The sequence below is a fragment of the Plectropomus leopardus genome, chromosome 12 (assembly GCF_026936395.1).
Source record: "Plectropomus leopardus strain MGB_pleo_1.0 chromosome 12, ASM2693639v1, whole genome shotgun sequence".
NCBI classification, from domain to species: domain Eukaryota; kingdom Metazoa; phylum Chordata; class Actinopteri; order Perciformes; family Serranidae; genus Plectropomus; species Plectropomus leopardus.
The window spans coordinates 5,178,267-5,194,602 of NC_142187.1; the positions used below are offsets into that span (position 1 = coordinate 5,178,267).

Below are 16,336 nucleotides of genomic sequence, written 5' to 3' on the forward strand. Positions count from 1 at the left end.
TCTTTGTATTAATTTATTTGGAGAATGTGATGAGATAAGGCACCTTGTTGGAAAATGATGGAAAACTGAGTATAGATTGGATTTTCAGTTGGATTTTTATTTAAGGATGTGTTTTAGGATTGAAATGTTGTCAGTTGGGCACTCACAAGAGGGAGAGACAGACAATCGGGTGGTTTCACTTCTGTAAAGACTTCTTTAGCAAATTCAGGATTGCTTTACACTGCAACAGAAACCTGTTGGACATCACATCTTCTGTTCCTTGTTTTGTTGTTGACAGAGAAACATGTAAACATCTCATTTGCACTGTTCTCCACTTGCAGAGCCCAAGATTGTTCTTTTCAAAACATGTACATGTCTAATTTTGGGAAAACACTAATTCTTAAAATACTTTTCAGTAGAGCATGTGTGAAGCACAGACAGAAAGCAATACAGTGTGTAAAAGTTAGATAGAAGCCATGTATGAAGTGCACACAAGGGATAGATGAACTGTCACATTAGATGTCTGAGATGCTGCAAAATAAAGTTCATGGCTGCAACAGAAAGCTTTGTTTATTTCTCGTTAACATGTCCTTTCTTTCCTGGAATTGTGCAATTCAAAGATGGCATGCCTGATGGAATTTAAATAACTACATCTACTTAGGTACATTAAAAACTGACTTTTACTTTTATGTACAAATGCATGATCAGTTAATAATGATGCATTGTAAGATGAAAGTTTCCATAAAGCTGTTAAATTGAACTCCTTTGACAAGCTCCAACATTCATCTCACATTGTGCATTTGTTACTATGATAGCAGAATGCGGCTTTTGATGTGTAATAAAAAACTCTTACCAGAGCCATTCTGCTGCATAAAAACAACTACATATTGTTGATCATGCTTTCAGGCCACAGTAAGATTTTAAACACATGACTTTTTAATTAGACCATCCATAATTAGCTTCTCTGTATAATGAGACAACATTAACTGGTCCCTTGTATTTCCTTTTGGAATTTTACAGTGAATGTAATTATATAGACACGAATAACCCATTTATGAGACCTAACCCGGTTATGATCATATTTGGGATGCGGTTTTTACATGAGCATAGCCAAATCTGTTTGATGTCTAATATACACATATATAATACAATGACGTAATTGTTCGCTTTTATTTTGAAAAAGCAATGTCCGGAAGTGGCGCTTTGGCAGTTGGCATGCGCATGATACAGAGGAAGAAAAGCACCAGTGTTTAGCCGACGGCATTACACTGTAAACATTAGCAACCTGGGCAACTTCTGTCTGTCGTTGGGATGGAAATATAAGGTAAGATCCGTCTTTAGAGTCTCTGTTTTATTGTCGTGTAGTTGTCACAGAATAATAATGTCAACGCATGTCGTTTGGGAAGCGTTTACGTTCACTAATCTAACAGCAGTCTCTGATAGTCCGTGGTTTCTGACCTGATGCTAAGACTCAAGCGGCTACAGATAAACTAAGCATGTAGGCTAACTAAGACATCTCTTCTCGTTTTGACCCCTTTCGTTGTCTTTGATTGTATCAATTTACTTTGATGTCATAAGTTTTGAATCGCCTGTGGATTCCCTGCCTCGGTACTAGCGACAACATTAGCAGCGTTAGCCGACACACCGGAGAAATGATCTAACTTGTTAGCTAACTCGTGGATTTTCATAGTTCCGCGCTAAAAGAATAAGACGCGGAAGTGCACATTTTTTCTATTTGTTTGTTTCTGTTACAACTATCATTATACCTCACATATTAACAATTCCTTATGCTATGGTACGAACTGGGCTCAATGTTAGCTAGCTAGCTAACGTTACGTATCCGGATCTGTCTATCTGCTGAAACTGCTAATAACAAACAGCTAGCCTGGCTGTCTTATCTACCCTGTACTTATGCAAAGAATGTAGATCGAAAGAAATAAATGACACAGGACGTCCGCGTATTAACGCTATATGAAGTGACTGGATGACGATGGGGATACTTTGACTCAAAGCCAATTTAAAAAGTAAGAGAACATCTGAGCCGCAGATCTCGTGCAACACTAATCGTTTTGCCATCCCGTGTTCCCACTAACGTTAATTAACCCTGATCTGTGGCCAGGTTAATTAGGTTAGTGTAATGTTATCTGAAGGCTGTGCTCCACCTGGCTGCTGACCTCTGTGACAGCTGATACCCAAACCCACTGAGATCATCGTCAATTATACCATTTTCAACAACATTTAAAGATGCCAAAGAGAATTATAGTAAAAGAGGAAAAGATAACTATAATTAACCCATTCATACATTCTCAATGCAGCCGAACGATGTATCTCATTCATGCGCACTGGCCTGGATACAACAATCATAGATGAGCTGTATGGCAGGGTTGTCCACGTTTTAGGCATCACGTGTGTTATTTAAACTCAAACAAAACAATCCTGCATAAATGAGACAAACAACTGTATCATCTTTTAGTAAAAGACTTTGCTGTGGACTTCACACTTATTTGCAGAAGACCTCTGCACTGGCAAGGACCTGGGGATGCAGTACATACCGTGACACAAATTATGATTCAGTATATTGGGATATATGGCAATACTGTAAGCAAGGCCATAAGTTGTATTTTTGAAATATAAATAAAAGGAAAACTGTCGTTAAGATCACTCCATCATATGCATAAAATTTGAGTGGAAAAAGTTTCCTTGTGTAAATGCAATCTGGAACTCTTAAAATTCTGCTCAAACTTTTCAAATTGCTGCTGAAGTAAGAAATCATGAAGATAATGCTTCATGACTGGTACTACATTCACAGACCTGCAAAATCTTCCGAATTTAGAGCACAAATACAGAATAATAAAGAAGGGAAATACACGAGATAAAAAAAACAGAAAGTTTGCTGTAGTTAGTGGCAGTGGCGTAGTGGACTGTATTACATTGAAAGATGTTTTACAAAATATCCAACTCGAGTTATGTAAGTGTTTGGAAAAAAAAAATGCAGCGACATCACCAGATAGTTACAGTCTCTGCATCAACAAGAAATTCAACACCTGTTTGGTGTCAACAAAAACGGTACATCATAAACTTAACAAAGGCATGATTTATTGCACAGCGTCTGTGTTTAATAGTTGCACAGGTGTGTCTAAGAAACTGTCGACTCAGTGAGAGCACTCGATCTGATCTCGGTCTTGTTTAGAGAAATGATTTCAGATAATATATGGAGGGTAGCAGACAGGGTGTGAGGCACAAACTACAACGATAAGAAGAAAAGCAAGTAGATGTTGTAGTGCTGTCCACAGTCCTATTATGTTTTCCACATCAAAACATAAAACCAGATACTAGAAACCTAAATGTACAACAGGGAAATGCTGAAAGGGCTCTCTGATAAACACTGACTTTTGATGACTTTAACGCTTAAGGCCTGTTTTAATATTAAACACAATTGTACCTCTCTGCGCACAAAATACGTTTCTCAAATTCAAGCATTAAATAATACTATACTAATATTATTTTCTGCTTTCATTTGATTAATTTTTTAACCATCATAAGTCCTAATCATAAATATGAAATATATTTTCAAAATTACAAAAAAAAACAGAAATTCAAAGGCAAAATCCCAGAATGACACCCAGAAATAATGCAATGCATGTTTTTATGCTTTAATGGCTGTGGGGTCAAAAATGTCAGTTGAATGGGTTGCAATGATGCATTTTTTTTCACTTATAATATGAATGTAACAAATTTAGTCTCCAAAATGTATTTTTAGACTTCTTGTAGGAGCTGAGCTGGAAATTTTGAGATTAAACAAAAATACACTCTCTGTTTAATGCATGCTATATGCACGAACACAAAATTATTAAAAAATGAAGAATGAAAAGTGCGTATGATGAACCAAACACTCCCTAAGGGTTAAACTTAGATTAGTGGAGAGACCAGACTGACTACAGAGAAAATGTTTTTTGTTTTGGTGTGTGTGCAGGTCAACCCCAAGGTGTGGGACCAAACATTGTTCTTCAGTGCATGGACGCAAAGCCAATGCGCAGGTAGGTGTGGTGTCAAGGAAGGAATGTTCATATGATCATTTTGTAGACTGTTAAATGGTCATGTAATAGTTAAGTTGGTATTATTGACAGACTTAGTCAACTCCATGGTATGAATTGTGAACATAGGAACTTGTTAAGCTATCCAATGAAGAACAAGGATATATTTACTCACTTATTTATTGCCCATCTGGTTCATGTTTAGGGCCACCAGCGCACGCCAAGACGCCACTGGAATGGACATCACCAGCCGCTGTACTCTGGGGGACCCCAACAAGCTCCCTGAAGGGGTCCCCCAGCCCGCACGCATGCCCTACGTCTCGGACAAACACCCACGGCAGACCCTGGAGGTGATCAACCTGTTGAGAAAACACCGGGAGCTCTGCGACGTGGTGCTGGTGGTGGGCGCCAAGAAGATTTACGCTCACCGTGTGATCCTGTCTGCATGCAGCCCTTACTTCAGGTACACAGAGTACTGAATTCAGCTCACAGTCTGGTGAAGGAAGTGATATTAGGAGATGAATCAACTGGACCCTAAATGAACATCAAAGTGCAGCTGGAGTTCTTCGAGTGCAGGCTGTAACAATAATATCTCTTGATGACCATGTTGTGTTCAGGGCGATGTTCACTGGAGAGCTGGCAGAGAGCAGGCAGACCGAAGTGGTCATCCGCGACATCGACGAGAGAGCCATGGAGCTGCTCATCGACTTTGCCTACACCTCACAGGTAACAACAGGAGCAGTCAACAATCAGTCATGATTCATTTGTCATGTGGAATTTTACAATGTTCAACTCCAGTTAAATATGAATCCATCAGTTCCTTTAACTTGTAATTTACTATTTTTTCTGTCTTCTTACATTGTTGGCTGTAGAAATGAAGTTGTAGAAATGATGATGATGCTGTTGTAGAAGTGTTTTAAAATCATACAAACATCCCAAAATCTGAGAAATGTCCTAAATTCCTAGAAACATGTATGGTGCAGCTGTAACTGGCCCCTGGTCTCCTGTCATTCTGCAAACGTGGCCCACAAGCAAAGCATGTTGAGTGTCCCTGCTGTAGAGACTGCGATGATGCAGACAAGTCTTGCTTAAGTGCCGTAACTAATCACAGCCTGGTGGTAAAACTATACGTGAAGTGTCTGATGTCCTGACCTTTCTGCTGCTAGGTGACAGTGGAGGAGGGAAACGTCCAAACACTGCTCCCTGCGGCTTGCCTTCTCCAGCTGGCTGAGATCCAGGAGGCCTGCTGCGAGTTCCTCAAGAGGCAGCTGGATCCCTCCAACTGTCTGGGCATCAGGGCCTTCGCTGACACCCACTCCTGCCGCGAGCTGCTCCGCATTGCAGACAAGTTCACCCAGCACAACTTTCAGGAAGTAAGAACATGATACATATGATATATATGGACAGCGGTCCACAGTCCCTGAATCCCTAGAATTCCTGAAAATGTCATGTTTTATAATGACATATACATAGTGCAGAAAAGAAAATGTTCTTTCTAACCACTCAGGTGTATTTTACACTTTATGTCAAGACAATTACCATTAAGGCAATTTAAAACTTTAAGAATTCTTTACCAGTAATCTTTCATCCAGAGACTTTAATGCAGACAGCCAAATATTAGTGATCTATACTGAGATCTCTGAGACACCATAGATTATGTGACAAACAAGCTGACTCTCCGAAAAATGTCAAAATGACTGGTAAAATGTCATTTTCTCCTCTCATTTGATTGAAAGTAAGGATTTCTTGATTTCTCCTGCCTGTAGAATCTGTTTAGTATTCACTACATATTAAATTTGTTTTTAGACTGTTGACATCTATAAAGCATCCATATTAATCAGTTTGCTTTGAATAAACAAAGAAGGAATTTACTTTGACATGATCTTTTAGAACTTTTTTTGTTGATCAAGTTCAAAACTAATCCAGAACAGACTTCCACAGCCACGCTCTGTCCACACAGATGTTTTTACTGAAGTTATCTGGCTATATTTCTGTGATTATTGTCATCTCTTTCATCCCTGTTTGTTTTTTGACACCTGTTATAGTGTGTGAACATTTAAGTTTAAGTAACATTTTTCTTATTCACAAGAAAATCATGAGGCATTTTCATAGCAGAGATGGCACAGGATTAACACATGTAACATCTTCAGCTGTTTGCTCAGACTAAGAGCAGAAAATAAGTGGTTTACTGCAGTTTATGAGAACAACATGATGAGGAGTTGTTATGCAGGAAAATCAGGGTTTAACTATAAGGATTGCCTGTTCGCCTCGAGCAAGTAAAACGCCTTGTGAGGATAGTAAATATAGCAACTCACTGTCAAAAACGTTTAAAGGCTATTTTTTCTAGAGCAGATGATGGAAGAAATTTAGGATCGATCCATAGTGCATCCTTCTAATCTCTGTTGAGAGATGCAAATGTGCATGTCCAGCTGTGTTCTTGCAACAAAAAGGGCTCCGTGTAAAGACAAAGTCTATGAGCTGAAACACAAGCAAGCATTTCAAATATCCTGGACACAGGAGTTTAGTTTGGTGGCGTTAGCGCAATAATACTGAACTCAAAGCTGGCAGGACAAATCTGGCCCCTGATAGGGGCAAAGATGGATTTGCGGGTTGAGGAGAAACAGATTATAGTTTGTTTGTGGCCCAGCTGCTGACTGGCTCCACTCTGTTATCTTAGGTAATGGAAAGTGAAGAGTTCATGCTGCTGCCTGCCAACCAGTTGATTGACATCATTTCCAGCGATGAGCTCAACGTGCGGAGCGAGGAGCAGGTTTTCAACGCTGTGATGGCCTGGGTGAAATACAGCATCCAGGAGCGCAGGCCACAGCTCCCCCAGGTTTGTGGCTGAAGAAAACTCCCACCACAAACACTCAGAGGCTCTTCTGCCTCCGCAGTCACACGCCCTCAGCATTACTGTCGCTGACGTTTGTGACTGACATGGATTTCCTGTGTTGTGTAGGTCCTGCAGCACGTCCGTCTGCCGTTGCTCAGCCCCAAGTTCCTGGTGGGCACCGTCGGGTCGGATCCTCTCATTAAGAGTGACGAGGAGTGCAGGTGAGTGCCGTTCGTTTGTCTGCTATTCGAATGTTTTTGGTGAAAAATTACTGCTGATGCTCATTCAGGAATTTGCTGGATTTTTTGCTAAACAAAATATTTATTTACATTTATTTATAATTGTCGCTAAACATCTACCTCCAACCCTAACCCACATGATAAGCTTGATACAGTGATGATATGTAACCTTGAGTTATGATTTTATACATTTTCTCAGAGACCTGGTTGATGAGGCTAAGAATTACCTGCTGCTGCCGCAGGAGAGGCCCCTGATGCAGGGCCCCAGAACCAGACCACGAAAACCAATCCGCTGTGGGGAGGTCCTCTTTGCAGGTCAGAAACCTATTTCTTTTTCAAAGTTATAAATAAAAAATATATGCATAATAATAAACTTTTAATGACAGTTCGTAAATTATCCACAATTCACAAATCATTCAAAATTCCTCGGTTGATAAATTGAATAATTTCATGTTACAGGATAACTTAAGATTATGTTCTTATCCACACTGGATATTATTAAGAGTTAGCAGATGAGACAAATAGAGAAGAACAAGAACAAAAAAAGGGAAAACATTATTTGTTAGATATTTAATCCATTTTTCTCATCTTTCTTCAGATATATGTATTTAGTTTCTAATTTTCATAGTAATCTTCTCCATTTCATATATTTGATTCACAAGATCTTTCCATTTATGATTTATTAAGTTGTCATTTTTTGAACCAATTTCTTGTCGTTTGTTTAATAATTGCTATCCTTAAAACTCAGGAAAAGTTTGGGAACTGTGGACACTTTTTGAATGAATGTTTAATGTATGTGTGTGTCGCCCTATCCCAGCTTTTTTTTCCAGTGTGTTGCAGGCATTATACTCAGAACGCATGTATATTTACACAAAACTAATGAAGTTTAACACTAACAGTTTGACCACTGAAACTCTTGTCTCTGTACTGTATTCAGTTGAATATAGGTCAAAACAGATTTGCAAATCATTGCATTCTGTTTTCATTTACATATAACACAGCGTCCTGACGTTCTTTGAATTGAAATTCTGTTAGTATGCAGACAGGACTGCCGGTGTGGAGGATAGAAAGTGTATCTTGCTAAATTGATAGACTCGTGCATTGTGGAAATTTAATATTGTGTACCCTCTCCTTTGTCTCCCATGTCTTCTTATCTTGCAGTTGGTGGTTGGTGCAGCGGTGATGCCATTTCCAGCGTGGAGCGATACGATCCCCAGACCAACGAGTGGCGGATGGTGGCGTCGATGAGTAAGCGTCGATGTGGAGTCGGCGTCAGTGTTCTGGACGACTTGCTGTACGCGGTGGGAGGTCATGACGGCTCCTCGTACCTCAACTCTGTGGAGAGGTCTGTCACCATCACTTCTGCTTTGTCTGGATATTTAGATATATAGGTCAAATTACAGTTTCATTTATCTGTATTCCGTCTCTCCTGTCCAGATACGATCCCAAGACCAATCAGTGGAGCAGTGATGTGGCCCCCACCAGCACTTGTCGTACCAGTGTAGGAGTGGCGGTCCTCGGTGGTTATCTGTACGCCGTAGGGGGACAAGATGGGGTCTCCTGTCTCAACATTGTAGAAAGGTATCTGTCAAAGCTCTTGTCTGTGATAAATTGTTCATGCAATCATCTTATATTAGTATTTTAAGTGGAAATTCAGGATAATACTCAGTACTGTGCACAAGCCACCATGGATTTTTTTTTGTTTTAACAAAGTAGTGATGAGGATTTATTTTTATTTATTTCTCTCTCTTTATTAAGATACAATTAAAGAACACAAAGAACTTATATAGTTTCATAAACTGATATTAGATATTTAGTGTGACCTCTCTGTAAACATAGGAACTTTACTATGTGTAAATTTTCTTTAATAATCTTCTGGTATATTATACTGGGCCTGTTTCAGCCCTTCCCAGAGCTCTTCTTTATATGTTTTTTTAATTTTTTTTTTTATAATTATTCCTTTCTCAATCCAGAGGTTGTAATTGTAGTTATAGCTCTACCTTAACCCTTAAAAACCTGAGCAAATTGGCTTCCAAAATGTTGGAAGAAGTTACAAGAAAAATACCTGAAATTTGGGGGAAAAACAATAAAAAAAGAACCAAATGTAAAAAAAAAAAAAGGTTACAAAACAAAATACAAACAAATGAAAGAGATAAAATAGTTGATAATAATTAACTTTTTTCCCCATTTTTATTAACTTAAATCATTTCTTACTCTTTCTTTTTTAAAATTAATGTTCAGAAGATTTTTTTGTCATCAAATCAATATGCTTGGATTTCAAAGGTTTAAATGCATGTAGAAGGTGTCTCAGCACAGAACAAGAATACTGTTGTCGTTCCAGGTTTCAAAGGGTTAATGGCTATTGACTTGGATATATTTACATGGTCCAAGAAAAGTTGTGAACACTACAGAAACCCTGATGTACAGTCCATATCCTAGTAATAGAATGGTTCCCTCTTATCCTTCAGGTATGATCCTAAGGAGAACAAATGGACCCGTGTGGCCTCTATGAGCACCAGGCGACTGGGTGTAGCTGTGGCTGTGCTGGGGGGGTTCCTGTACGCGGTAGGAGGGTCTGATGGGACGTCACCATTAAATACAGGTATGGTACTGAGCCATGTGATAAGTACAGTCTTAAATTAAGCCAGAGCTGTAACGAGATTGACGTTTAATTAGGAGAAAATGTGTCATCAGGTAGAAACCTGCTAGAATTTGTCTACGAAATGTAATGTGTATGTTTATATTCACCTCAGAATGAATACACACACAAGAAGGACGACTATATACCAGACTGATATACCAGTCAACTATCAGAAAAGGGCTCTCTGCTTTGGGTTTGCCAAATCAGCCTTAATAAGTGGAAATTAAAAAAAACATATAAAAAAAGTTCTTGATCCTTTTTGGGTCATATTTGATAATGACAATCCGTAAAAATTACACACAACGCACACAGACGTTTCGAGCCAGACACCCTTCTTCAGCAATAACACAAAGAAAACCCACAGGCGGAGTTTATTTTAAGTCCACACATGACAACACCTACAGTGCATCCCAGCAGGGGGAGCCAACATTTTAAAGCCACAGAATCACAGTGATATGTATTTAAATCATAAAGACATAAACTATAAAATAGATCAATAAGTAAATAATAATAATAATAATAATAATAATTAATAATGATGATTATCTCCTATCCACTAACTGATTATTTTATTGTCAAAATGTTCACTGCAGTCATTTTCTTAATTTACCGTCACTTATTTTTTCCCCTCCTTTCTTTCTTTTTTTTCTTCTGGTGTTTTCCTCCTTCTCAGTGGAGCGCTACAACCCTCAAGAGAACCGCTGGCACACCGTGTCTCCTATGGGAACCAGGAGGAAGCACCTGGGCTGTGCTGTCTACCAGGACATGATTTACTCTGTCGGAGGGAGAGATGACACCACAGAGCTGAGCAGCGCCGAGCGATACAACCCCAGGACGAACCAGTGGTCTCCTGTGGTGGCCATGACGTCCAGACGGAGCGGGGTGAGTGTGTGCTCTGGAAATTTTGCATGGTTGAAATATAGGGCTTGTTGCATGGCTTTAGTCACAGCTTCAGTCATATGTAAATAACTCGATAAACTTAATTCAATTTGTAAAGTGATTTATTTCACATGTCAGTGGAGTTGCCATAGTGGATATTCAGTGTTAGTGTGTGTGTGTGTGTGTGTGTGTGTGTGTGTGTGTGTGTGTGTGTGTGTGTGTGTGTGTGTGTGTGTGTGTGTGTGTGTGTGTGTGTGTGTGTGTGTGTGTGTAGGTGGGCTTGGCTGTGGTAAACGGTCAGCTGATGGCGGTGGGAGGCTTTGATGGTACAACATATCTCAAAACTATAGAAGTCTATGACCCTGACGCCAACACATGGAGGTAAGAGGCACCATGTGAACTAATGACACTGGAAAACACAGTTACTAAGTAATCATGAAATGAGTAACGCAAAACAAGACAGCCATAACAGTAGCCAGTCAGTATATGTAGACAAAAGTTATTGCAGTCGTTATGATATCAGAATAGAACTGCAAGTAAAGAATAATAAGTAGAGACTGCTGTGCTCTGAGGTCTGTCATACCATCATATGAACACTAACGCTCTAATACATGCCAGAGCTCCAGACTGCCAGCAGGGAGCAGTAGTGCGACCAGCAAATATTTCAGTTTATGAAGCGGATAGCTGTTATTGTGAATAAATCCTCATGTTTAACAGCACCACGGTAACAGTTATGCTTTCTGTTAACCTGCTAACAACCATTGATCGGAAGTGTCAAGTTCACAACAGAAACACCATCAGGTGTTGGCCTGAGATGAGCTGGCTGCTTCAGAGTAAAAGCTGTTTTGATATATTTCATTATGACTATACCTTATTTAACTTTATTTTAGCCGTACTTCTTTTTAACTTCATCATAACAGTACTTCATTTAACTTCATCATAACAGTACTTCATTTAACTTTATTGTAACTGTATTTCATTTAACTTTATTATAACAGTGCTTCATTTGACTTTATTATAACAGTGCTTCATTTGACTTTATTATAACAGTGCTTCATTTGACTTTATTATAACAGTGCTTCATTTGACTTTATTATAACAGTACTTTATTTAACTGTTTTATAACAGTACTTCATTTAACTATAATATAACAGTACTTTATTATAACAGTACTTCATTTAACTTTATTATGACAGTATTTTATTTAACTTAATTGTTGCAGTTCTTGATTTCACCTTATTATAACAGTACTTTATTTAAGGTTATCAGAACAGTACTTTATTTACATTTAATTGTAGCAGTGTGTTATTTCACTTCATTATATCAGTAGTTTATAAGTCTAGTGTTTTAGTAGTCTGCAGTAATTTGAGAACATCAATCTATGTACTGTGTATTGCGATATAGTCTAAAAATATCACAGTTATTTATAGGTCATATTGCCCAGCGTAGTTGCAGCCATTTGCTGAAAATTACTTGGATGTGTTTGTAGTTCACGTAATTAGATTTCTATTTGTGGTGCTCAAAGTATTCAACAGCAACATCCGTTTCCAGAAACAATGTCCATATTCCTCATAAACATGTAGTCTCTGCTGCACACAAGAGCATTTGAACGTCTCCTCCCTCATCATTTGACTCTCTTTGCAGGTTGTATGGAGGAATGAACTACCGCCGGCTAGGTGGGGGGGTGGGCGTCATTAAAATGACTCACTGTGAATCCCACATATGGTAACACCAACCCCCCCACCTTACACACACTCATACACTTGTCATTACGTTGCAATGGATGCCTCTTTTCACCAACTCTCGTGCCTCCAAAAGAGACGCTTTAATTCACGCGAGGATGAGAAAACCGTGGGAGGGGAGAGACGAGACGAAAGAGGATCAAACTTTGAACTCTAGCTCATCCCGACAACACTCTGAGCTTTGGAATAGCCTGGTCATCTTCGTCGATTGACGATGAAGTGCACTGAGGGCAGAAGTCTACAGAGAACCATAAAGCTTCCAGTTTGGAGAGGACAGTCCTTCTCCCGTGACCTCCATGTTTTCACCCGCCAAGCCTCTCTGTCTGGGACATTTAATTTGGCACGTGTGACTCAGCTTGACCAAGACTGCTGCTGGGGGGACATTAGCCTACATTTCTGATGCTTTAGAAGTTAAAAAAAAGCATCAGGTCACTGGAAGAAGGCTTTTTCAGTCTGTCCAGCTGTGCAAGCCTCTGTCAACTTCCCTTGTCTTAAAATGTCAGCCCTCATTAAGGAATAAGAAAAACAGCCTATGGACCAGTAAACCTTTTCATTGTGAAATAAAGATTATTTCCCGGAAATACAACATTACATACTGACTGCCACAGGTAAATCCGCTCTTTCATTCTTTTTCATCTTTGTTTTGAAGCGTACATCTCAGTTGTGGTTTTCATGTCTCCGGGCCGCATTTGTAGCATTAAACAGTGGAAAGCTGTCAGGCAGTTATCTTCTGAAGGCATCTTTACCCAGAGAGGAGAGACATAATTTATTTCACCAGGGAAGATGGGTAGCATTATAGAAGGATGTGTATGAGGAAGTCGCTGTTACTCAACATTTTCTCACATGCTTAGTGTTGCATGACGCTCTGTTGCTGCACTTTACAGGAGACCGTTCGTTACGTTGGCTCTTTGTTATGTTGGATGTTTATTGGGCAGTATGTAATATTTCATACCTTCCTGAAATTTCACCTGTGTATACAGTATACGATGGTATAAGTGTGCTGAGCTAACCTCTCGACGGCCAGTGCAGTACTTACTTTCAGCTTTTCAGACTAATAAGTACACCATAGAAACCCACAAATGTTAAGAAAAATAATATATTTTCCTTATTAAACAGCGAAATACAACTGTACACCTTCTGAATTCAACTTCCTGTTGGTCATGGAAGACTGACGGAGCTAAATTGCGATGTTAACTCACAAAACACACTTCAGAAAAAACCCGACAGTAACGAAATAAAACTCACCCAAAATGTGAGTCCACTGTTCCAACAATCACTAGCTCTGGTGAAAACCATACGTTCGGAATTTCAAAATACCCCGGTATACTTTAATACTGTGATATCAACCATGCCGAGTGGACACCAGAAAATTCCAGTGGTGTCGCTGATTTATTGTCGGCTCATTTACTGAATTCTAAAGGTTTCAGTATGCCTCAAGCAAACGGGGGTCGCCCAACTGTGTATGAAGGCAGAAGTGTTTATACTGGAACCAACATGGAATTTGAGGGCAGACACTGATACCCATAGAAAAGTTACACCCAGTTTCTCTTATTGGATTTCCCTTACAAGCTTAACACTTGTACGTCTGTCCTGACATTTTTCATGACAGTGGACAAATGCAGTTATATATTTATCCCAGGTTACTGTTACAAGAATGGAACAAATTAAAAGAGCTCTTAACTGTACATTAATGAAGTAACAACTCCTTCTGTAGTAGTTAGTAATTAATGTTTTTCTTCACACAGTCATGGGATTTAAAGACCCTTGTTCTGTATTCTCAGCTCCCAGTTTTTGTATGTCATTATATGCAGAACAGTGTAACAGCACCATCTGCTGGAGGACAGTTAAAGTGCAGCACTGACATGAGCGATAACAAAGATCCTCTGCAGTTAAGTTGTGGTCTCTGGTTGTTGAACTGATCTTAGCTCAGTGGAGATGGACACAGTTTGATAAGATGGTTAAATTGGTTCAGATGAATCTCAGAATTTATTGCACTGTGATTGAAAATGTGTTATAAATTCAACCCTCCCACCCCTCTCCCTTTATTATATTTTATATGGGTGAAGATGTTTCCACATATACGGGGGACAGACATTTCAGGCCTCACACTGAGGAGAATGGATATATTTCATGGATTCAACACGTGTTTTGACTTGCTTTGTGTCACACAGGCCGTCAGAGTTCTGCACTTCAAATAGTGTGTGGAACAAAATGCATTTCTGTAATAACAAGCAAGTGAAGGCGATGATAAAAGGCTGTTACACATTATTATAGCCTCATTTTCATGAGCAACCTGAGTATTGGTGTTAATGTTTAATAATATGGCAATTCTAGATTTTGCTGGTTTTAGTTTTCTATGCTAGCGGGAGATTTCAAGTCGCAGCATTACAGTTTGTCTTATTATGTAGTTATGCAAAATATTTTGAATGTTGATGTTTTTAGTTTTTTTTTTTGCACTCATGCTCACTTGAAATGTTGAATCTTGTCTGTAACACATCTTTCATACGGACGTAGTGAATGCCGAGTTTTCATCAAGTAGAAATATTCTTGCTGTTTGTTGAGCACAAAAATAATGCAGCGAGGACAGCTGTGTATGCCTGCTTCTTGAAAATCTCCCCCAAGAATATGTTGCAATTTTCACTGCCGCAGAATTACAAGGAAATCCCACTCATGTTAAGACTCCGTACATGTTATTGCTTTGGGTCAAGACAACCTGTCAGTCTTTCCCAGTGAATCAGTGTGTATGTACGACAGTAGCTAATGACTGGGGTGGGGGGTGTGACACCTAATTTTTGGTTTTCTTTTAAATTTGAGGATCATGCGGGTCAGTGACTGCTGCGCGTGCAGAGCTCTCCATGAGTTCTCTTTTTCCTCAGCAGCAGTTTGTCACAAAGTTTAGGCCCAGCATAACGAACAGTTGAGTTTCACTTTCAATGCGGCTGACGCTTTACTGCTCCATCTGTGCCCAGAGTACGCTCTGCGCTCCGAGATTGTGGTGCCAAACTAGAAAATTTGTTTTTGGCAGCAGATGTTGTAATTGTGGCAGGCCGCCACAAATTAATGAATGTGTGGAAAGCTTGCCTTATACCCTATAATTTTTAAAAGTTTTTTAGTCTTGATTTTCTGAATTCTAATTGGTGATGCACTTTTCTATTATCAGTTACTGATTGGGCTGTCTCAGACCAGTAATACTGTATGTGGTTTTCCAAACTGAGTGGAGTTTCCTTTGAACCGTGTAAGCTACTAATGATGCATTGTGATTGTGATGAACAGAGGTCAACCAGCCTTCAGTTAGTAGCCTATATTCAAATATCTTGTTTTGAGTAGCCTCTGTGCAGTGTGTTCGACATGTGACCCAAACATGGTTGTGATTTCTGGTGTTTGTTTTCATGTATCAAACAGCTATCTCTTAGCTGTGGTCACTACAGCAGCTCCGGACTCACCATGTTCACTACGACAAGGATTAAACTGTTTTTTTCTGGGAAAAAAGAAAACATGTCTGACTTATTTCAATTTTCACTTATTATTGTAGGTCATAGTTTGTACAGAAATGCTTTTATTTTTATGCCTCTGCGCCAGTGACAGTCAAGGCTGGCGGTATTAGGTTTTGGGGTTTTCCGTTTATCCGTCCTATTCTTGTGAACACAATAGCTCAGGAATACCTTAAGGGAATTTTACATCAATTTTGACACAAATGTCCACATGGACCTATTGGAATTTGGGGCTCAAAGGTGAAGGTCAACGTGACCTGGCATCGGTCTTATTTTTGTGAACGCAATATTTCAAGTAGGCCTTGAGGTTGCCTTAAATATGGCACCAATGTCCACCTGGACTCAAGAATGAACTGATTGGAATTTGGTGGTCAAAAGCCACTGTGATCTCACAAAACATGATTTTGCCATAACCCAAAAATTCAGATGCTTATTATGGCAAGATTTCACAAATGTCTAATTGGATAAAATAATGAAGTGATGATATTTTATATCCAA

General features: G+C 39.2%; 1 protein-coding gene across 1 annotated transcript; it reads left to right on the plus strand.

The window, feature by feature from the left end:
• The first annotated feature begins 1,166 nt into the window (after positions 1 to 1,166).
• Positions 1,167 to 15,841, plus strand: klhl20 (kelch-like family member 20). The gene is made up of 14 exons (XM_042497919.2): positions 1,167 to 1,303; positions 3,953 to 4,016; positions 4,219 to 4,476; positions 4,631 to 4,739; positions 5,180 to 5,386; positions 6,691 to 6,849; positions 6,973 to 7,067; positions 7,285 to 7,400; positions 8,247 to 8,430; positions 8,523 to 8,666; positions 9,554 to 9,687; positions 10,400 to 10,608; positions 10,880 to 10,986; positions 12,250 to 15,841. The coding sequence occupies exons 2-14, from the start codon at positions 3,994 to 3,996 to the stop codon at positions 12,332 to 12,334; spliced, it is 1,830 nt and encodes a 609-aa protein (XP_042353853.1). The 5' UTR covers positions 1,167 to 1,303; positions 3,953 to 3,993; the 3' UTR covers positions 12,335 to 15,841.
• The last annotated feature ends 495 nt before the right edge of the window (positions 15,842 to 16,336 follow it).